This window comes from Pelobates fuscus, chromosome 6 (assembly GCF_036172605.1).
Source record: "Pelobates fuscus isolate aPelFus1 chromosome 6, aPelFus1.pri, whole genome shotgun sequence".
Classification (NCBI taxonomy): Eukaryota; Metazoa; Chordata; class Amphibia; order Anura; family Pelobatidae; genus Pelobates; species Pelobates fuscus.
Window position 1 is genome coordinate 257,975,989 of NC_086322.1, and position 23,525 is coordinate 257,999,513.

The following is a 23,525-nucleotide window of genomic DNA, read 5'->3' on the forward strand; positions in this document are numbered from 1 at the left end:
CAGTGTCACGGTAATATACCCCAACACGCAGGAATAGTACAGATAGTCAGGAGACAAGAAACCAGGGTTCGTCTTACCGGACCTTAGAATGGCCGGACTTGACGAGAAAAAGCAAGACAGAGTCTAGAACAAGCCGAGGTCAAGGGAACAGAGAGACAGCGTAACGTAGAACAAGCCGAGGACTGGTACACAGAGGACAAAATAGCGGATAAGCAAGCAAGGATAAAGAGAGAGCGGAGTCAGGAACAAAGCCAAGGTCAAGCACCAAAAAACCAACTGAACGATACAAGCACTAAAGGGAAACTGGACAGAAACCACGATAGGGCAAGGAGCAAGGGAAACAGGTGAGTATAAATACCCTAAGGTTCACTTTGATTGGCCCCTGTCATATCCACGCCCCCAAAATGTGAGTGTATGGGGAATGTGGCCTGACAGGGGCCAATGGGAGACTGATTCTAATTTAGTCTCCCACTGTCCCTTTAAGAGCGCGCCCGAGACGCGCGGCGCGCTCTTAGTGTCGGGCGGGACACGTGACCGCTTCTCGCGGTCACTGCCCGCCTGACTGATCATCTCGTTGGCTGAGCCGCGCGCGGCTCGTGCAGGAGCAGGACCGCGCGCGGCGAGAAGAGAGGACCCCGGCCGGCCCCTGGAGAGGGTAAGTACCGCTACAGTACCCCCCCCTGAAGACACGCCCACCGGGCGGGGAGGAGCAAGCCTGGCAGGAAAACGAGCGTGGAAAGAACGCACAAGGCGAGGAGCGTGAACAGCGTCAGCGGAAATCCAACTGCGTTCCTCAGGCCCATAGCCCTTCCAATGTACCAGATATTGGAGGCGACCCCGAAGCAAACGAGAGTCAATTACAGCCGCCACTTCAAACTCCTCATGGCCCTCCACAGAAGCCGGAGGAGGAGGAGGGACATGCCGAGTATAACGGTTGCACAGGAGGGGTTTTAACAAGGAGGTATGAAACACGTTAGGAATGCGTAAATTTTTTGGAAGATCCAATGCATACGAGACAGGATTAACCACATGCAAGATACGAAAAGGACCAATAAAACGAGGGGCCAACTTCATAGAAGGCACACGAAGACGAATATTGCGAGTAGAAAGCCAAACCCGGTCTCCCACAGCATAGGATGGAGCCGCCCTGCGATGCTTGTCTGCCTGAACCTTCTGACGAGCAGCTGAGGCCACCAAAGAACACTGAACCTGCTCCCAAGTATTACGTAGACTAGCCAAATGTTCGTCCAGAGCTGGCATGCCCTGTAAGGAGAATGCAGCTGGAAGAACCACGGGATGCCGGCCATAAACAACGTAAAAAGGGCTGTTAGCGGAGGATTCATGAGCAGCATTATTACGAGCAAACTCAGCCCAAGGAAGAAGGTCAGCCCAATTGTTCTGATGGTGGGACACGAAACAACGAAGATACTGCTCTAGAGATTGGTTGGCACGTTCAGCAGCTCCATTAGACTGGGGGTGGTAGGCTGAGGAAAACGAGAGGGAGATACCCATCTCTGTACAAAACGTTCTCCAGAATCTGGAGATAAACTGGCTACCCCTATCGGACACGATCGAAGTGGGAATACCATGCAACCGAAACACCTCCCTGGCAAAGATAGAGGCAAGTTCCCTGGATGATGGTAATTTGACAAGAGACACAAAATGAGCCATCTTAGAAAAACGATCCACAATCATTAGGATGACAGTTTTACCATTAGAGGGAGGTAATTCAACAATGAAATCCATGGATATATTGGACCACGGTCTCTCGGGTATGGGCAACGGATGTAACAACCCACAAGGAACTCTGTGGGAGGACTTCATACTGGCACAAGTGCTACAGGCATTAACGTAATCGGTGACGTCCTTGCGCAAGGAAGCCCACCAGAAATATCTAGAAACTGCTGAGAATGTCTTAGAAATACCAGGGTGTCCAGCAGTTCTAGTGTCATGATATAATGACAAGATGTCTCGTCTCTCCGGTATATCAACGAATAGCTTATCAGCAGGCCTCTCCCCAGGAGCCAAGTGTTGTTTAGCCTGAATAGCTTGTAAGAGAGAAGACGAAATGGAAAGAACAGTAGTCGCTATTATTCTGTCAGGCGGAATGACAGGGGTAACATCGACCTCGAGTTTGTCAGTAGTCTCGAATTGTCTGGACAGAGCGTCAGCTTTAGTATTACGGTCACCCGGTCTGTAAGTGATTATGTAATTAAAACGAGACAAAAACAGAGACCACCTGGCCTGCCTGGAAGACAATCTTTTTGCTTCACTAAGGTAAGAGAGGTTTTTGTGATCCGTTAAAATGAGGATGGGATCCCTAGTACCCTCTAGCAGATGTCTCCATTCCTTGAGCGCCAAAATGATAGCAAGGAGTTCACGATTGCCTACATCATAATTCCTCTCTGCTTTGGACATCTGTCTGGAAAAGAAGCCACAAGGGTGTAACGGCTTTTCAGGTGAATCTCTTTGAGACAACATAGCACCTACCCCTATCTCAGAAGCATCAACTTCAAGAATAAAGGGCAGTGAAGGGACAGGATGCTGTAAAACAGGAGCAGAGGCAAATGTAGCCTTCAAGAATTCAAAGGCCTCGAGTGCTTCTGGTTTCCAGACATGAGTATTACCATCCTTCTTGGTCATTCTGGTTATAGGCGCAACAATGGCAGAAAACCCTTTAATAAAACGCCTATAATAATTAGAGAACCCCAGAAAACGCTGAATGGCTTTCAACCCCTGGGGTAGAGGCCATTCCATAATGGCAGACAGTTTCTTGGGATCCATACGAAAACCCTTGGCCGAGATTATATAACCCAAGAATTGGACTTCAGATTGATCAAATGAACATTTTTCGAGTTTGCAATAGAGACCGTTAACCAGAAGAGTTCTCAACACTAATTTAACATGCATGTGATGAGTCTGTAAATCAGTAGAATAAATCAATATGTCGTCCAAGTATACTATAACGAATGTATGTATAAATTGACCTAGGACATCATTAATAAATTCCTGAAAAACTGCTGGGGCGTTACAAAGACCAAAGGGCATCACAGTGTACTCGTAGTGGCCACTCCTGGTATTGAAAGCGGTCTTCCACTCGTGATCCTTTTTGATACGTATGAGATTGTAAGCACCCCTAAGGTCCAATTTAGTAAAAACTGTGGCCTGTTTAAGCCTATCAAATAGTTCTGTGATCAAAGGTATGGGGTACGCATTTTTGACGGTGATTTTATTTAGGCCCCTATAGTCAATACAAGGCCTTAATTCGCCATCTTTCTTAGATACAAAGAAGAAACCCGCCCCTGCCGGGGAAGAGGATCTTCTTATAAATCCCTTCTCTAGAGATTCCTTAATATATTCCTCCATAACCAGATTCTCCTGAGGAGATAAAGGATATATTCTCCCTTTGGGAGGCATTGTACCAGGTAATAAATTAATTGCACAATCGTAAGGCCTGTGAGGTGGCAATCTTTCAGCCTCCCTTTTATCAAAAACAGATTTAAGAGACAGGTACTGAGAGGGTATGACCGTAGGCACGGGAGGAATATTAGTAGAATTCAAAGGGGTGACTTTAACAATACAAGACTCTTGGCAAGAATCACTCCAAGAAACTATTTGTCCTGACTCCCAATCAATGGTGGGATTATGAGTACGTAACCAAGGATACCCTAACACGAGGTGAGAGGAAGGAGAAGTAATGATCTGAAACCGAATGGTCTCAGAGTGTAACACCCCTGTAGACATATGTAGTGGAACAGTTTCATGTGTGATAACTGGAGAGCATAATGGTCTACCATCTATGGCCTCAACGGCCAAGGGTGTCTCCTTCTCTCTGGTGGGTATGTTATTCTCCTTGACAAAACTGGAATCAATAAAGTTTTCGGCCGCTCCGGAATCAACCAGGGCTAGTATATTCCCTGCTATGCAGTTATTATCAAGGTGCAGGGAAACAGGAAGAAGTAGTTTATTAAGAGGCAAATGTGAGGACTGTGATGTCACACCCAAGGCCAGTCCTCTATACGGTCTTAGGTGCGATAGTTTCCCGGACGCACGGGACAGTCTTGTCTCATATGACCCCTCCTACCACAATAAAGACAAAGTCCCTCCTTTCTCCTATAAAGCTTTTCAGCGTCAGTAAGTTTGGCAACCCCTAACTGCATAGGTTCCTCCTCAGAACCCTTAGATCCCTCGGGAGTCTCAGCTCTAGGGGAGTTAAAGGGAACAAAATGTCTATTTCTGGACCTGGTATATAACCTGTCACGGATCCTGTTATCTATATCGATAAGATAGTCAATCAGGTCCTCCAGGGGTACAGGGAGGTCCTTAGCTGCTACCTCATCCAACATAGTATCAGACAGACCTTCCATAAACGCGGTAGTAAGCCCATTATTAGTCCAATCTACCTGTGAGGCAAGGGTACGGAACTGAATAGCATAATCGGCTACAGATTTAGATCCTTGCTTTATTCTCATTAATGCCCTGGCGGCATTTTTTGACCTTTTAGTCGTGTCAAATGTTCTACGGAACGCTGTGAGGAAGCTATTGAAGTCGTGTACCATAGGCCCATTAGCCTCCCAAATAGGATTTGCCCATTCTAGTGCCTTATCCGTAAGCTGGTGCATAAGAAAACCCACCTTAGATCTATCAGTGGGAAATGAACGTGGGTACATTTCAAAGTGGAATTCCACTTGATTAAGGAATCCCCTACATGTCTTAGCGTCCCCTCCATACCTAGGTGGCGGGGTTAGATGTGCAGAAGCATTAGGCATATTAGCTGTGTCCGGTATAGGGTTTACAGGAGGCGTAGGTACAGGTACCGGAGCTGATCTGGATAACAGTGTCTGGATGGCTTGAGCCATTTGATCCATACGGTGATCCTGTTCTGCGAATCTAGCCTCATGAGTGGCCATCTGTTGACCTAAACCTGCGGGGTCCATGGCCCTATCGTAATGTCACGGTAATATACCCCAACACGCAGGAATAGTACAGATAGTCAGGAGACAAGAAACCAGGGTTCGTCTTACCGGACCTTAGAATGGCCGGACTTGACGAGAAAAAGCAAGACAGAGTCTAGAACAAGCCGAGGTCAAGGGAACAGAGAGACAGCGTAACGTAGAACAAGCCGAGGACTGGTACACAGAGGACAAAAAAGCGGATAAGCAAGCAAGGATAAAGAGAGAGCGGAGTCAGGAACAAAGCCAAGGTCAAGCACCAAAAAACCAACTGAACGATACAAGCACTAAAGGGAAACTGGACAGAAACCACGATAGGGCAAGGAGCAAGGGAAACAGGTGAGTATAAATACCCTAAGGTTCACTTTGATTGGCCCCTGTCATATCCACGCCCCCAAAATGTGAGTGTATGGGGAATGTGGCCTGACAGGGGCCAATGGGAGACTGATTCTAATTTAGTCTCCCACTGTCCCTTTAAGAGCGCGCCCGAGACGCGCGGCGCGCTCTTAGTGTCGGGCGGGACACGTGACCGCTTCTCGCGGTCACTGCCCGCCTGACTGATCATCTCGTTGGCTGAGCCGCGCGCGGCTCGTGCCGGAGCAGGAGCGCGCGGCGAGAAGAGAGGACCCCGGCCGGCCCCTGGAGAGGGTAAGTACCGCTACAGTCAGCCAATCCTACAAAGTCCCTATCTTCTCTATCGCGGGACCTTTGCGCTGCGGGATAGTATCTGTCTTCTCTTACACTTCCTCTGTTATTACTATTACTCCCTCCGGGACCTCCTCTACCTCTCGCTCTGCCTCTAAAATTTCCATATCCTGCCCTGGGTTGGTCTCTCTCGTATTGCTCAATACGCGCACTGATTCCTACTCAGGGGTTCCCTATTCCACCTACTATCGCCTCTATCTGGGCCCCGTCTATCTACGCCTGCGATCGCTACCGCTAGCATATCCGCCTTTTTACGCATCTTGCGCTCTTCCTCTTTCTTACTTTCTGATTCCCTATTCATATAAACCTTATTTGCTACCTCCATTAGTTGGGTGATGGACATTCCTGCGAACCCTTCTAAGTTCTGTAGCTTGCGCTTAATATCTCCGTAAGCTTGGCTGACAAAGGCCGAGTTTACCATTCGGGAATTCTCAGTGTCTTCCGGATTAAAGGGGGTATACAGACGGTATGCCTCCAATAATCGGTCATAAAAGACACTAGGCGCTTCATCACTTTTCTGAATCACCTCAACCGTCTTCGACATATTTATGGCTTTCCTCCCTCCGGCTTTCATGCCAGCAATTATAGCGTCTCTATAGGTTTTTAGATGAACCATATCTGCGCCATTAACATCCCAGTCGGGATCAGCATTAGGATAATGAGTTGCGGCCCATGCTGCGGGATTTGCTTGGTTTAAAGTACGGGTTTCTTCCTCCAGCGCTTTAATAGCCGCTTGGTTTATCCTAGTCCTCTCCTCATTGTTAAATAAGGTCATTAATAATTGCTGGCAATCAGCCCAAGTTGGATTATGCGTCTGGACTATCGAGGTGAACAGGTCGTCATTGCTTGTGGCTTTTCAGTATACGAGGAATTGTGGGTCTTCCAATTCAAGAGATCGGTAGTCGTGAATGGGACATATACGAAGACTGGGTCAGCATACACCATTTGACCTACATCATTAAGGTAAGCTGACCCGGGATTCAAGCGAAGAGGCATCTGGTAATGTTTAGGTTTTTGGGTACCGGTCAGTTGTCGGGTTAGTATAGGGCTTCGTGGAGGGGCGTCGGTTAGGGGTTCCGGTCGGGGGGTAATAAGACGTGCGGATGTAGAAGCCTTATCATAGGGAAGGCCGGTGAATAAAATATTCCGAGCCGGGCTAGATGAAGCCTGACCGGAAGCTTGAAATGGCGCCAAATCGGGATAGGTGGGCTTAACGGGGGCTGGTACCGGAAGGGGAGGTTTAGTATGGCGTGGGGTGGATTCTGAGCTGGAGGAGGAAGTAGATGGGGACAACGGGGGAGGGGGTGTAGAACTTCCTGTACTTGTATCACTTCCCCTTGCAGAGAAATAAGGGGGCGGCATAGGGATCTCGGACTCAGGGGGTGTGTCCAAAATGGGCTTAACCGTGGTCCTAGTGGACAAACAAGTCCTGGCCACCATGAGGCGACATTGCTCCTCGTGGCATATTCGGACCCATCTTGGCAAGTCGTTTACGGCCTGCCTCCAACAATCAATGTATGGAAACTGTCCGTAAAGTTCAGGCCTACCTGATACAGCCACGTGTACACGCTGTACCAGATTTGGATCCAAACTGCCACGTGGCGGCCATGCCGCAACCAAAGTAGGCCATTCCCTAGTGCACAAAGTGATCAATCGTGCAGGAGACATTTTAACCCCAAAATCACATACTGTAAATCCCTTTTTAAAATTCTTTACCATACATCCTAAGGGATCCAAAATCGTCGACTCCGACGCGCCCATACTTATCAATGGAGCGTCGTTGACAACGAATGCTATACACACACTCTATTCAACAATCACACCCGTTCCTTCGGCAACAGCACCACGTGGTACAGTTACCAAGTGAAACGTACACAATAACACAATAAAAACACTCAGGGAATTCCCGTACACACACAGCTGTTACACCAGTCACTAAGTAATCGAAATTATGCCCTTTGGCGAAACTATACCGTCACCCACGCTATAATTCTCTATATATGAATTACCCGTCTATAACACACCCCAGTAACATCGTCTTTACAAACAGCAGTTACAGTACGGTTAGCATAGGTCAAAGTACAATTTAAGGTCACAATACAATTATTAGTGGTTATGGTGTTAGACATGCAATAGACGACAATTATTAGTACTTATATACAGTGTCAGTAAATATACAGGGTTATGGTACCGTGCACTATAATACAGCAACACACTATTAACACTCTCGCTAGACGGCAGAGCTCACGCTATCTAACAAGATATACACGTTACTAAACAATCTTTATCACATATACAATTCCCAACTAATCTATTGGCCAGTACCTTGAGGGACTACCTAAAACTATCTACATCCGTTTTGGTTAGCCACACTGCCCAAGCACCACATATAGTGAACTAGAGAGCGGAATTTACAACAGAACCCTTTTAGTCTTTCTACTCTATCAATAGTCTAGTGCAGGGATGTTGAACATGCGGCCCCCCAGATGTTGCTGAACTACAACTCCCATGATTCTTTCAATGAAACAGATAGCCAGGGAATCATGGGAGTTGTAGTTCAGAAACATCTGGGGGGCCGCATGTTCGACATCCCTGGTCTAGTGGGTTCCAAATTTACACGCCTTCCCACTTAGCCAAGATAGGTTGAGAGCTAGCGGACCGAATTTACACAGACGCCGCTTAGTCTCCCGGTCCCTCCGACCTAGCGAACAAATTGTACACCCTAGAACGCTAGTCTAGACAAGACACCGGTGTCCGGCTAGGGCTATTTACACAGAACCCCGCCTGACTCCAAACCAAATCAAACGGTCTTACTAAAGAGCGTTCGATTGAGCGGTGCGCCTTCGCTCCTTCCCTCCGACAGAGGGGGCAGATTCCATACACAGATTAACCCCTTATGGGCCTACCGCACAATCGGTATACCCCTAGTGGGTCCGCCGTCTAAAACAGCGGTCGTCTTACCTCCTCGTTCCTGAACCTGAGTTCACACTCATCGACGGGGACACCCCAGCACTTACTATGTAGAGGCCGATGATCTCCTGGACAACAGACCAGTGGCACCGAGACGAAGGGAGGTCCACGCAGAAGTTCAGGGGTGCAGCCGTAGAGAACGTGGGCAAAGATAGACCGTCTCACGCCTCTGCTTCTCAGCTACCGTTGAACGATGAGCTTCCCGGCCAATGCACCAAATGATACCGGAGAAACTGACGGAAGCCAAAAACAGAGAGATGGACACAGGTTTCTTCAGGAAGGAAGAGATTCTTTATTCGGTTCACCGATCGGGACTCAGAGGGACTAATGTCACCAAAATACAACAAGTTCTGAGCCCCGGACAATAGTGCAGGCTCCTTATATAGGCACATAACTCCTCCCATATTAAGCTCCACCCGCACATTCTCTTGACCAATCAATACGAACAAGAACTAACTTCCTGCTTGACCGCATGGCTTGTCCAGCACAATGGAGGAGGGGAATACTACATCCTGTATTCTTGCACATGCTCCGTACACTACTGATCGTATCTTGCCACGTGCAACCAACCGACCTATACGTCAGCATATGCACGTACACATGCCACGTGGTAATCTCGGCCTACTAAATTTATTTTTACCGAGATTCCACCACACTATAGTGCCAGGAAAACATACTCGTTTTCCTTGCACTATGGTGCCCTGAGGGTGCCCCCACCCTCAGGGTCCCCCTCCCGCCGGGCTCTGGGGAGAGGAAAGGGGTTAAAACTTACCTTTCTCCAGCGCCGGGCGGGGAGCTCTTCTCCTCCAATCCTCCTCCTCTCCTCCCATTCGGCTGAATGCGCACGTGCGGCAAGAGCTGCGCGCGCATTCAGCCGGTCTCATAGGAAAGCATTATCAATGCTTTCCTATGGACGCTTGCGTGCTCTCAATGTTATTTTCACAGTGAGAATCACGCAAGCGCCTCTAGCGGCTGTCAATGAGACAGCCACTATAGGCTTTGAGGGCTGGATTAACCCATTTATAAACATAGCAGTTTCTCTGAAACTGCTATGTTTATTAAAAAATGGGTTAACCCTAGCTGGACCTGGCACCCAGACCACTTCATTAAGCTGAAGTGGTCTGGGTGCCTAGAGTGGTCCTTTAAGGCACCTGTTTATGGAACACAGAAATAACCTTGCGCTCAAACTCCCACTACTACACTGATCAGACATAAAATAAAAACAACTTGCCTAATATCATGTTGCCAAATAGCTCTAGTGCATCAAGGCATGGACTCCACAAGACCTCTAAATGTGCCCTGTGATATCTGGCACCAAGACATCCTTTATGTTCTGCAAGTTGTGAGGTGGGGCCTCCATGGATCGGATGTGTTGTTCTAGTACATCCCACATATGCCATGGACGTTTTAGCCGCGAGGCAAACAAGGCATTTGCCTTGGGCGGCATTTTCCAGGGGGCGGCAAATGCCCAGGGCAAATGCCTTGTTAGCCTTGCGGCTAACTGACATGCTGGGCTGGCGAGTGGCTGGTGAGGGAGCACTTCCTCTGAGCTGTCTGCTCAGCTCCCTCGCGCTCCGCAGAGTGAGGCTGGGAGCCGGAATATGACATCATATTCCGGCTCCCAGCCTCACTCTGCGGCACGCAAGGGAGCTGAGCAGAGTGCTCAGGGGAAAGTGCTCCCTCGCCAGCCGCCCGCCTGCCAGTGCCGCCCACCCAGCAGCCACTGGACCACCAGGGATAAAGAGAACCCCCCCCAGCATTCCCAAAGGTAAGGAAGCTGGGGGGAGGTTAAATAAAAAAAATGTGTTAATGTGAGTGAGTGTGTGTGTGTCTGTTAGTGTGTGTGTGTGTGTGTGTGTGTGTGTCTGTCTGTTAGTGTGTGTGTGTCTGTCTGTTAATGTGTGTGTGTGTCTGTTAGTGCGTGAGTGTGTGTGTCTGCTAGTGAGTGAGTGTGTGTCTGTTAGTGTGTGTGTGTCTGTTAGTGTGTGTCTGTTACTGTGTGTGTGTCTGTTAATGTGTGTGTGTCTGACTGTGTGTGTCTCTGACTGTGTGTGTTTGCCTGTTAGTGTGAGTGTGTGTGTCTGTTAGTGAGTGAGTGTGTGTGTGTCTGCTAGTGAGTGAGTGTGTGTCTGTTAGTGTGTGTGTGTCTGTTAGTGTGAGTGTGTTTGCCTTTGAGTGTGTGTGTCTGTTAGTGAGTGTGTGTTTCTGTTAGCTAGTGTATGCGTATATGTCAGTGAATGTGTGTGTGTGTATTTAGAAGGCAGGGCTGGGGGGAAGGGTTGGGTGGGGATGGCGCGCGGGGGGGGGGACTGCCTGAGTTTTGTCCTGCCTATTTTACTCTCAGATATGAAGTGCACCCCACTAATATACTTTTTAGCACCCAAAAAAATGTAAGTTTTAAAACTGCAATGTGACAGCAGTATTTGATGCTACTTTTTGACTCTCAGATATGAAGTGCACCCCCAAATGTACTAGTTTGCAGAATTCTTTCCTAATCTGTCCCTGAAAGCGGCAGCATCCTCTCCCTACACTAATAAGAGCTCATGTGGCATGCGGCGCTAAGTGACTCCAGCTTATATATAGAGGCAGCACAAAACCAGGATACACCACTGACATATGCTGAATAGGACTGAGATCTGGGCAGGACCGGTGCTAGGATTTTTAGTTACACAGGCGAAGATGCATTTTGGTGCCCCCCACCCTCGTTTAAAATAAGGTTCATACAAACACAGAAATAATCATACAGAGACATACAGACACAGACAGAGACATACATGCAGGCATATAGACATACATACAGAGGCATACCGTCATACAGACACGTACATACATACATACATAGACATACAGAAACATACATACAGAGACATCCAGGCATACAGACACATACATACATACAGGCATACAAAGACATCCACGCATACAGAGACATACACGCATACAGACACATACATATATACAGGTATACAGAGACATACAGGCATACAGACACATACGTACAAAGACATACAGGCATACAGACACATACATTTGTACATACAGAGACATACAGGCATACGGACACATACATTTGTACATACAGAGACATACAGGCATACAGAAACATACAGACACATACATGCATACAGAAACATACATACAAAGACATACAGGCATACAGAGACCTACATACATACATACATACATACATACATACAGAGACATACACACATACAGAGACATACACAATTACATACTTACATCAGTTCAATCTTGTCCCCTGGATGCATGCTGTCTGGCTCCTTGGAGTCCTGTCCTGCAGCCCAGCCCCATCACAGGGTGCCAGCCGCGCTGTGTGGTACACAGGGAGCAGGGATATGATGTCATTCATATCCTCGCCCCCTCCACACAGCCTGCGGCAGACACCAGGGTAGGTGCAGTGGCGTACACATGACCCATGGGGCCCCAGTGCGCAAATTGATCCGTGCCCCCCCCCCCCTCGCGCTTACTCTGCGCGGGCCGGGGCCGCAACTCATGGAGGCGGGTACCTGGTCGCAGGGGTTGCAGGGCTGTGACCCCTGCGACCGCGGTATGTACGCCAGTGCATGCAGATGCACACACAATTAAAGGACCACTACAGACACCCAGATCACATCAGCTCAATGAAGTGGTCTGGGTGTCAGGTCCCTATAGTTTTAACCCTTCAGCTGAAAACATAGCAGTTTCAGAGAAACTGCTATGTTTCACCGAGGGTTAATCCAGCCTCTAGTGGATGTCTCACTGACAGCCGCTAGAGGAGCTTCCGCTATTCTAAAACACTGAACGTCCATAGGAAAGCATTGAGTAATGCTTTCCTATGGGCGGTTTGAATGCGTGCGCGGCAAGAGCATTCGGAGCTGAGAGGCGGAGGGATCCCCAGCGCCAAGGGAGTCCGGCGCTAGAGAAAGGTAAGTGCTGAAGACACACACACACTCTCATGAACAGATGCATACACACCAGCTAATAGACACACACATTTACTGACAGACACACTCAGCGACAGACATACATACACACTCACTTACAAAACATACACTCTCACTGACAAACACACACTCACTAACAGACATCAAACAGACTCACTAATACACACACAAACACACTCAGTAAGAGACACACAGTAACACACTTACTGACACTCACTAGCAGACACACTCACTGACACACTAGCAGACACACACTGACACTCACTAGCAGACACACACTGACACTCACTAGCAGACACACACTGACACTCACTAGCAGACACACACACGGACACTAGCAGACACACTCACTGACACTAGCAGACACACACACTGACACTCACTAGCAGACACTCACTGACACTCACTAGCAGACACACACACTGACACTCACTAGCAGACACACTCACTGACACTCACTAGCACACACACTCGCTGACACTCACTAGCAGACACACACACTGACACTCACTAGCAGACACACACACTGACACTCACTGACACTCACTAGCAGACACACACACACACACACTAACACTCACACTAACACATGTTTTTTTTTTTATTTAATCCCCCAGCCTCCTTACCTTTTTGGAGTGCTGAAGGGATTCCCTGGGGTCCAGTGGTGCTGCTGGGCTCCTGGGCTCCTTGGCTGGCTGGCTGGCTGGCTCCCTGGCTGGCTGGCTGGCTGGCTCCCTGGCTTGCTGGCTCCCTGGCTGGCTGGCTGGCTGGCTCCCTGGCTGGCTGGCTCCCTGGCTGGCTGGCTCCCTGGCTGGCTGGCTGGCTCCCTGGCTGGCAGGAGGGAGCACTTTCCCATGTGTGCTTCCTCTTCAGCTCCCTCGCGCACCGCGTAGGGATGCCGGCGCCGGAAGATGACGTCATCTTCCGGCTCCGGTATCAGTATGCGGCGCGCGAGGGAGCTGAAGAGGAAGTGCGCTTCCCTCCTTCCGGTCAGCCTGATTTTGCGCCCCCAGGGCCGGTGCGCCCTAAGGCGGCCGCCTGGGCCGCCTTATGGTAGCGCCGGCCCTGGATCTGGGGAATTTGGAAGCCATGGCAACACCTTGAACTCATGCTCCTCAAACCATTTACCATTTTTGCAGTATGGTAGGGTACATTATCCTGCTGCAAGATGCAACTGCCATTAGGGAACACCATTGTCATGAAGGGGCGTACATAGTGTGCAACAATCTCTAGGTTGTTGGCATGTGTCAAAGTAACATCCCCAAGAATGCCAGGACCCAAGGTTTCGCAGAGCATGACACTGTCTCCGCTGACCTGCATTCTTCCCATAGTACATCCTGCTGCCATCCCTTCCTCATGTAAAAGCCGCACACGCACCCAGCCATCCACCTGACCTAAAACAAAACGTGATTCATCAGGCCAGGCAACCTTCTTCCATTGCTCCATGGTCCAGCTCTGAAACTCACATCCCCATTAAAGGCACTTTCAGGGGGTGGACAGGGGTAATCATTGGCACGCTGAATGGTCTGCAACTACCCAGCCCCATATGCAGCAAACTGCAATGTATTGTGTGTTAGTTAATGAAGACCAGGAAAAGGCAGGAATTTTAAATAACTATTTCTCCTCCGTATATATTAAGGAAGAACCCATGGCAATAGATGTGCAAACTAACTGACTGCTACTAAAAACTTGCAGAATAATTGCGCTTGCAGGACCTCTCGCGGGCGGCTCCTCTCCTATGGAATAACTTGCCTACTGCCATCAGACTCTCCCCTAGTCTTCAATCATTTAAGAAGGGCCTTAAAGCCCATCTCTTCAGGAAAGCGTATGGCCTCCCAGAGTAATCTCTACCTTACATACCTGTCTCTTGCTCTCTCCTATGGGACAGAGCTTTGCTCTCTCCTCCAGCTCTGCTTCACTCCTACTTGATATTTCCTGTCCTAATGTTTCTAATACCCCACCTCCTATAGTATGTAAGCTCGTTTGAGCAGGGTCCTCTTCAACCTACTGTTCCTGTAAGTTTTCTTGTAATTGTCCTATTTATTGTTACATCCCCCCTCAAAATATTGTAAAGCACTACGGAATCTGTTGGCGCTATATAAATGGCAATAATAATAATAATAATAATTGTAATTGGTTAACTCAAGACAAGGTGCTGCAGCAACTAAAGAAAGTTCATATAAACAAAGCTCCGGGGCCTGACGGTATCCATCCATGAGTACTTAAGGAACTAAGTGTAGAAATAAGTGAACCTCTGTTTTTAATCTTTCAAGATTCTTTTCTTTCAGGAAGTGTTCTGGAGGATTGGAGGAAGGCAGATGTGGTCCCTATATTCAAAAAGGGTTCAAAATCCTTGCCTGGAAATTATAGACCTGTGTAACTTCTGTGGCTGGGAAAATATTTGAAAGGTTATGAAGGGATAATATTCAATAATTCCTTGAGAAGAACATGGTTATCAGCAAAAATCAGCATGGTTTTATGAAGCACAGGTCATGTCAAACTAAGTTGATTGCGTTCTAGGAAGAAGTAAGTAGAAGTATAGATCAGGTTGTTGCAGTGGATGTGATCTATTTGGATTTTGCCAAGGCATTTGATACAGTTCCGCACAATAGATTAGTGTTCAAACTCAAGGAAATCGGTCTAGATGAAAATGCTTGTTCTTGGGTAGAACATTGGCTTAAAAATAGAGTACAAAGAGTTGTCATTAATGGTAAATTTTCAAGCTGGACAGAGGTGGCAAGTGGTGTCCCTCGGGATTCTGTTCTGGGACCCCTTCTATTTAACATGTTTATAAATGATCTTGAAAAAAGCATTGAAAGTCATGTTTCAGTGTTTGCAGATGACACAACACTCTGTAAAATAATACAATGTGAACAAGATATTACTTTACTGCAGAGGGATTTAGATAGACTGGGGGACTGGGCACTCAAATGGCAGATGAAACGTAATGTTGAAAAATGCAAAGTTATGCACTTTGGCGTAAAGAATACACAAGCAATGTATACCCTTAATGGAAGCGAATTAGGGATAACAACACACGAAAAGGACTTGGGAATTGTTATAGACAACAAACTATGCAACAATGTGCAATGTCAATCAGCAGTGGCTAAGGCCAGTAAGGTATTGTCATGCATGAAAAAGGGCATTCATTCTCGGGATGAGAAGATCATTTTGCCTCTTTATAAATCACTGGTAAGACCACATATTGAATATGCTGTGCAATTTTGGGCACCTGTTCTAAAGAAGGATATTATGGCACTAGAAAAAGTGCAGAGGCGGGCTACAAAAACAGCAAAAAACAAATGTGAGGAAGGCTGAACTTGATGGACGCAAGTCTCTTTTCAGCTATGTAACTATGCAACTATGTTCTTGCACCTTTCTATCATGGCCATCATAAGTTTTTCAGCAACTTGACCTACAGTAGCTCATCTGTGTGATTCAACCAGACGGGTTATCTTTCACTCCCTACATGCACCAATGAGCATTGAGCACCCATGAACTTGACACTAGGACATCGGTTGTCCTTCCTTGCATGACGTTTGGTATCAACCAACCACTGCATACCTGGAACACCCTCCAAGTCTTTTTTTTTTTTTAAATTATTTCCACATTTCATTTTGAACGTACCCCACAAGACTTGCCGTTTTGGAGATGCTTAGACCCAGTCTAGCCATAATTAATTAGCCTTTGTCATTGTCATTCAGATCTTTCACTTGCCTATTTTTCCTGCTTCCAACCCAAGAAATTAAAAAAACTGACTGTTCACTTGCTGCTTAATATACCCCATCCCTTGAGAGGCGTCATTATAACGATATAATCAATGTTATTCACTTCATCTGTCAGTGGTTTTAAAGTTGTTGCTAATTACTGTATACAAATTACCATAGTTACACTCCCTTGGCTGTCAAGCAGATATCACGTTAGTTCCACTGATTTAAATAACCAGGAAGTAGCGAGAAGAGGCAGCAATTGCCTGGAGCACCTATCTTACAATGCGCTACATTGGGAAGTCTGTGATTGGACAGTCACTGAAAGTCTGGGCGGGGTAAGAAGAGGAGGGCTGGCAAAGGTTGCAGACAAGAGAACTGCAGCTTTTGCAAACTGTTTTCAGATACGCCCCCAATGTAAAAAATGATTGAAAGCATATCTAGTATGCTGCCAGGTTACCTGCTATATTGTATAAAGATAGAAACCCTGTGTTTATAAATAATGAGTTGCTGCACTCAAAATAAAATACACTAAAATAATGAATGATCCTGTAATATGACAGGAGAGTTACTGCTGCCCAATTCTTGGTATTTTATTTAGGTTATGAACATGGAACATTAATAGCCTTAGCCCTTGAGGGGTTAATTCACAGCTAGTCTCACTGTTTGTGTTTCGTAGAATTCATGTCACGTGACATTTGGGTGATTCTAGTCCGCCGATATCCCAGCATGCCTGGCGCTAGTATCCCAGCATGCAATGGGGGGCGGCGCGGTCTGTGCTGATGACGCTCACCTCTCGCTGGTGCCCAGGCTCCTTTGCTCTCTGGGAAGATGGCGGCGGAGCGGCAGCCGGTAACTAACGCGGAGGAAAACAAGGAAAATGAGCGGCCGACACAGGGGGGCAAGACTGGAGCCCTGGGAGACACCCTGGGACTGGAGAGTATCCTCATGGTGGTAGAAACGTAACCCAGAACGCCGGGTCCTGGCAGCAGGCACTGATGGAGAGCTGACGTGTCAGTCATTGCAAAGCTACCAGGGGGAGAGGGGATCAATCCAATAATATAATGGGGAGAGAGGATCAATCCAGTAATATAATGGGGAGAGAGGATCAATCCAGTAATATAATGGGGAGAGGGGATCAATCCAGTAATATAATGGGGAGAGGGGATCAATCCCGTAATATAATGGGGAGAGGGGATCAATCCCGTAATATAATGGGGAGAGGGGATCAATCCCGTAATATAATGGGGAGAGGGGATCAATCCCGTAATATAATGGGGAGAGGGGATCAATCCCGTAATATAATGGGGAGAGGGGATCAATCCCGTAATATAATGGGGAGAGGGGATCAATCCCGTAATATAATGGGGAGAGGGGATCAATCCCGTAATATAATGGGGCGTGGAGAAATGTGGGCATTCAATAGTCAGGGTCTGCTAGAGGCATGGGGGGCAGAGAGAGAGATTGTGTTAAATGATAGTTTCATTCCTTATGTTGAAACAGATGTGTAGAAAGACAGATTGTGTTGATAGCAGTTTCATTAATAAGGTTGAAGCAGAGATCTAGAAAGAGAGATTGTGTTAATAGTAGTTTCATTCCTTATGTTGACGCAAATATCTAGAAAGAGAGATTGTGTTAATAGTAGTTTCATTCCTTATGTTGACGCAAATATCTAGAAAGAGAGATTGTGTTAATAGTAGTTTCATTCCTTATGTTGACGCAAATATCTAGAAAGAGAGATTGTGTTAAATGATAGTAGTTTAATTCCTTAGGTTGGAGCAGAGCTCTAGAAAGAGATTGTTTTAAATTATAGTTTTATTATTTATGTTGAAGCAAATGTCTAGAAAGAGATTGTGTTGATAGTAGTCTTATTCCTTATGTTAAAGCAGAGGTCTAGACAGCTTTGGAAGCTAAACATTATGCAAAATTGATCTTAAATATGGACAAGCATTTGTAATGTGCTTAGCATTAGTATTTCAAAAGGCCTCATGAAGTAGTTCTTTGGAGACTGCATTATGATGATTAGGTTAGAAATAGAGCCTCAAATCTACCAGTGCCTTCTTACTCAACTGTTTTAGAATTGTTTTACATTTAAAATGACTCCACCTATTCCACCTACCTTTTTAAACCATTCAGAAGTGGTTCAACACTACAATGTAAGAAGGCACCATTGCATTCTGACACCATAACCACGTCATTGTCATGTAGTGGTTTTGGTGCCTAGAGTGGTACTTTCATGTCAGCATATGTGTTTCCATCTCTATTACAATTTCCTTTAACTGATCGTATAGTCCTCCAAATCATTAAGGAGTCTCAACAGCAACATGGGTTGCGCCATGGGGACTTCCAGAGATATAGGTGAGTGTTTCTTGTACTTTATATTACTGTTTGTTAGTAAATGCCAAAATGTTTTGATGCGCTATACAATGAATGAATTTACAGGTAGTTATATTTATAGTATTAACATTCATATGGCACCAACATATTCTGTAATATATTAACAATATAAAACACTGGCAGTACAATGGGTTGTCATAGGATGATACCTTTACCACAAGTCAGTATGTGAAATTTAAACCTTACTAGATCTGCACTCCTAAACTTTACGTGGTTTTTGTGAAGCAGTGGCATCTAGAATCCACAGCAGCCGAGGACATTTCACCATGCAGGGCGATCCTGAGTGCTTTCACAGACCTGCAAGTATCATTGCATCTCATACTCCCCCAGCAAGCTTGAGAAACTCCTGCTTGGAGAGTAACATGCTGACAGGGAGCAAGTGATCTGCCTGTGGCAGGGCTCGACAAATCCCAGGTTGCCATGGTGACTATAAATATCACCCTGACGCCTAGGATTTGTCAGCCTTTTAGCTTAACCCCTTAAGGACCAAACTTCTGTAATAAAAGGGAATCATGACCTGTCACACATGTCATGTGTCCTTAAGGGGTTAAGGGAACAATGGAGCTGGCCGGGGAGCACACTGAAGGCGGCCGGCTGTGGCAAGACGCGAGAGGGCAGTAATTTTCCTGCAGCTCCCCTCTTCTCTCTCGCACTTTGTGATGTCAGGAGCCGGAATATGATGTCATACCGGCCCCGGTATCACTACAGAGAGCGTGCAGGAAGATAATCAGAGCAGCCCCAGGGAAAGACCCACTCAGCTCTGCCAAAAGTATGGAGGCTGGGTCGACATAAATAAAAATAAACATGTCAATTTTTGAGTGTGTGTGTCTGTTTAGGTATATACCCCCCTCCGATCACATGCAAGAGGTGATTTTACCCACTTTTTTCCCACGCCATGCCGGTTTTGCTGCAGCTGATCCCGCCTCCACAGCCGAGATCATCAGTCTTTATAAACTCCGCTAAGCCAATGCTTTCCCATAGGAAAGCATTGGGAGGATATTGCTTGTGACGAAGTGCCCTTCGCCACTTGTGCCTGGAGAGGACTAATTACCAGCCTCTTGCCATATGACTATGGTCCCTGGGAGATTTTGCCAGTTAGAAACACCATTTGGACTTATTGGTGTTTTAATAGGCTGTTCTGGCCCTTTAAATGGTACTGGCTCAGTTCTGCAACTTCCAATAACTGTCATATATTCAAACACAGACTGAACTTATAACCGTCATATATTCAAACACAGACTGAACTTATAACTGTAATATATTCAAACACTGTCTGACCTTATAACTGTCATATATTCAAACACTGTCTGACCTTATAACTGTCATATATTCAAACACTGAATGAACTTATAACTGTCATATATTCAAACACTGACTGAACTTATAACTGTCATATATTCAAACACTGACTGAACTTATAACTGTCATATATTCAAACACTGACTGAACTTATAACTGTCATATATTTAAACACTGACTGAACTTATAACTGTCATATATTCAAACACTGAACTTATAACTGTCATATATTCAAACACTGACTGAACTTGTAACTGTCATATATTCAAACACTGACTGAACTTGTAACTGTCATATATTCAAACACTGACTGAACTTGTAACTGTCATATATTCAAACACTGACTGAACTTGTAACTGTCATATATTCAAACACTGACTGAACTTGTAACTGTCATATATTCAAACACTGACTGAACTTGTAACTGTCATATATTCAAACACTGACTGAACTTGTAACTGTCATATATTCAAACACTGACTGAACTTGTAACTGTCATATATTCAAACACTGACTGAACTTATAACTGTCATATATTCAAACACTGTCTGACCTTATAACTGTCATATATTCAGTCATGTATTTAATTTCTTCTGTTTATAGTATATCTAGTTTGTGTAAAACAAATGTATTTTGCTTTCTTATTGTTTACACTTTCTTTTTGTCATGAATGTGTTTGAACCACTTTCATCTATAATATTTGTAATAGATTGATGTATATCCCTGTTTTGGAATTCATATTAAAATGCTTGACATGTGTAGTCATACCTCATGTTACATGAAGTTTTTCATGGACACCTCCTTTTATTCACAGAGGGTACTGCTCTCGTCGACTGAGACGCCTGCGGAAAACGCTAAACTTTAAAATGGGAAATAGGCATAAATTTACAGGGAAGAAAATTACTGTAGAGATGCTGTCTGATAACAGGTGAGTTGTCATAGTTGTGATGCCTACTAAACTATCTATCTTCAGTTATGATGCACATTTCCTAGGTGGCCTGAGACTAGCAGAGAAGAGCTAGATGCCTAGACTATCATAGTGAAAATAAAGGCCGCTCTTGAAACCATTCTTTTCCGGGGTATTCTTCAACGGGCACTCCAGGCATCTGCCACAGCATTGAGTCCTTGAGAGCAAGCATGCTTATGTAGTATGGTTTATTGTGTTCTGTACCCCAAACTACATGCAGTCACAGCTGGAAAGAGACTGACAGGCGTTTGGTTCCGGGAAGATCCAGGACCAGAGCTGCTGTTGGTAGAAACATGCCAAATGCATAGTATTTTGAAGAAAAGCATAAACCACCCATGAGTGAGCGGAAGGCACCAAAGGCTTCCATATACTTGCCCTGTTGTTTTTTGTTGTTTTGTCTCTTTCATTTAGAAGCAGCTCTGTCCACTCAAGCTTCTGCGTGTTTCTCGTGAACATTAGCGGAGTATGGATTTGCAATAAAGGCGCTCTTCTACTTTAGAATCCTAAATAAAATGGGATCTTTGGGGTTATGTCGGTGAAGCATTTTTTTAATGTATCCTCTGTGTAATGCACTATAAAGGGTAGTAGATGCCTGGAATGCCCCCTTTAATGTTTACAACTTTTTGGAGAGCCTGTAGAGGGAAAGCAGTGGACTATTAAAATTCAATTAAGATGTTGATCACCTTTCCGGCCTTTTAATTATTTATTTTTCCAGATATCTGCTGTTGGTCTTAATGGATGCTGAAAGGGCCTGGAGCTATGCCATGCAACTTAAAATGGAGGCCAATACAGAACCTCGCAAACGCTTTCACCTACTCTCTCGCTTACGGAAGGCTGTCAAATATGCTGAGGAGCTAGAACGTCTGTGTGATAGTGATCGTGTGGATGCAAAAACTAAGCTGGAAGCTCAGGTACAAAGAAATACATATTTTTGTAGAGCATTTATTGTATGAAAAAGCCTGTAACTGTCATTTAATTCTAGATTGTTTACTTTTAATTTATTTAAGTTTGACCACCATCCTGATTACATAACTCACTAGCAGGAAGCTGGTTTATGAACAGTGGAGGAGTGGCCAAGGGTTGGAATTAAACTGCACCAAGGAGCAAAGCATTTTCCTTTTATAATGCAAGACAAAAGAGATTTGAAAAGAGAGGGAAAAAAAACATAAACCGGGGCATGGCTAGGCTGCTAATGGAGTAGGACGCAGGCAGTAAGAGCTCCTAGGCCCCAACCCGCCAAAGCCTTTTACACATTGCAGTAATAATCGTCCATATGGGTAAAACGAAAAGGGGGACTACCCCGGGTCTGCAGCAGCCCCCCATGAGCCAACAATCTGGACCGATGGACGAATATCTCTCCACCCCACAGTACCTGGCCGTAGCACGAGGCCCGGACAAAATGGCGCCCTCGTCTCTGGATTGAGCAGCCGGACGGGCTCCACACAAGACTCCCCGTGGAGGGATGCCCTCACGCAGATGTCTGCAGATCTGGCGTCGATCTCGGCAAACATGCTCACCAGGCAGGATAAGACGGATCTAGTAGCCGAACTCCGCTCCTTTATCAGAGAGGAAATAACGGCGGTACGGAAGGACCTTACAGCACTGGAACACAGAGTGGATGACCTAGAGGTCCAACGCTTACAAACAGAACAGCACCAACGGGCCACTGACATGGCAACCACACGACAGGGCAACCTACTGTTGATCTCAATGATCTCATACTACCGGGCCACACATTTACAAAGAATAGTAGAATGGCATGCGCGCCCTAGCACCAAACGTTGGGTAAACATGGAACTGCAACAGACACAGGGCACCTTCCCATTAAGGCTCGGCGGCTCAACTTTCTCGGACCTCCACACAAGGAACCCAATGATAGATGCCACCCTCAGGGATTGGTGCGGACAGCGGTATGCTCATCAACTCACCACCTCCCCAAGCCCGCTTACACCCATTACACACAACCCGGATTTGGCAGGGGGCCTCCACCCGGCTGCCCTTAAAAACTTCTAGAGGACTGACTGGATCTACATGCACCAGTGGAGTCCTGGGGGAACGCTCCAAACGCTGGGTAACTTGATGCCAGACCAGCAACCCACCCAACTGGACAAATTCCACTACCACCAAGTTAAGACATACTATGCCAAACTCCAGGGACGAACTCACCTACGTCAACTCTCGGAATTCGAACGGCTGTGCACGGACAGACGACATATAGACCACGGGGTTTCATACCTATACGCTATGCTCCAGAAATATACCTCGTCACACATAGATGTTCAATAAGCTCGAAGTTTCAGGAAACCAGTTACAAATTGTTAACATGCTGGTACAGAACACCAGACACATACACGGGACTAACACGGGCGATTGTTGGAGATGCGGCACAAGGGGGGACACTAGCTTACATATCTGGTGGTCATGTCCCCGTATATCACCGTACTGGCAGATGATCAAAGAGGTCACCGGTGACGACCTCCCCCTACAACCCTTTTCGATGCTCTTGCACCATACACCTGTCCCCACGCAGGCATACAAAAACTCCCTGACCATTCACTTGCTTAATGCAGCAAAAGCTCTCATA

At 46.2% G+C, this 23,525-nt stretch overlaps 1 protein-coding gene across 1 annotated transcript in view; it reads left to right on the forward strand.

The window, feature by feature from the left end:
• Nucleotides 1–17,063: 17,063 nt before the first annotated feature.
• The window catches only part of SRP68 (signal recognition particle 68), a 28,644-nt gene continuing 22,182 nt past the window's right edge, over nucleotides 17,064–23,525 (forward strand). The window contains exons 1-4 of the mRNA XM_063459025.1: nucleotides 17,064–17,218; nucleotides 18,570–18,636; nucleotides 20,789–20,902; nucleotides 21,657–21,852. Coding sequence (XP_063315095.1) covers nucleotides 17,110–17,218; nucleotides 18,570–18,636; nucleotides 20,789–20,902; nucleotides 21,657–21,852 — 486 coding nt within the window. The 5' untranslated portion in view covers nucleotides 17,064–17,109. The remainder of the gene's footprint in view (nucleotides 17,219–18,569; nucleotides 18,637–20,788; nucleotides 20,903–21,656; nucleotides 21,853–23,525) is intronic.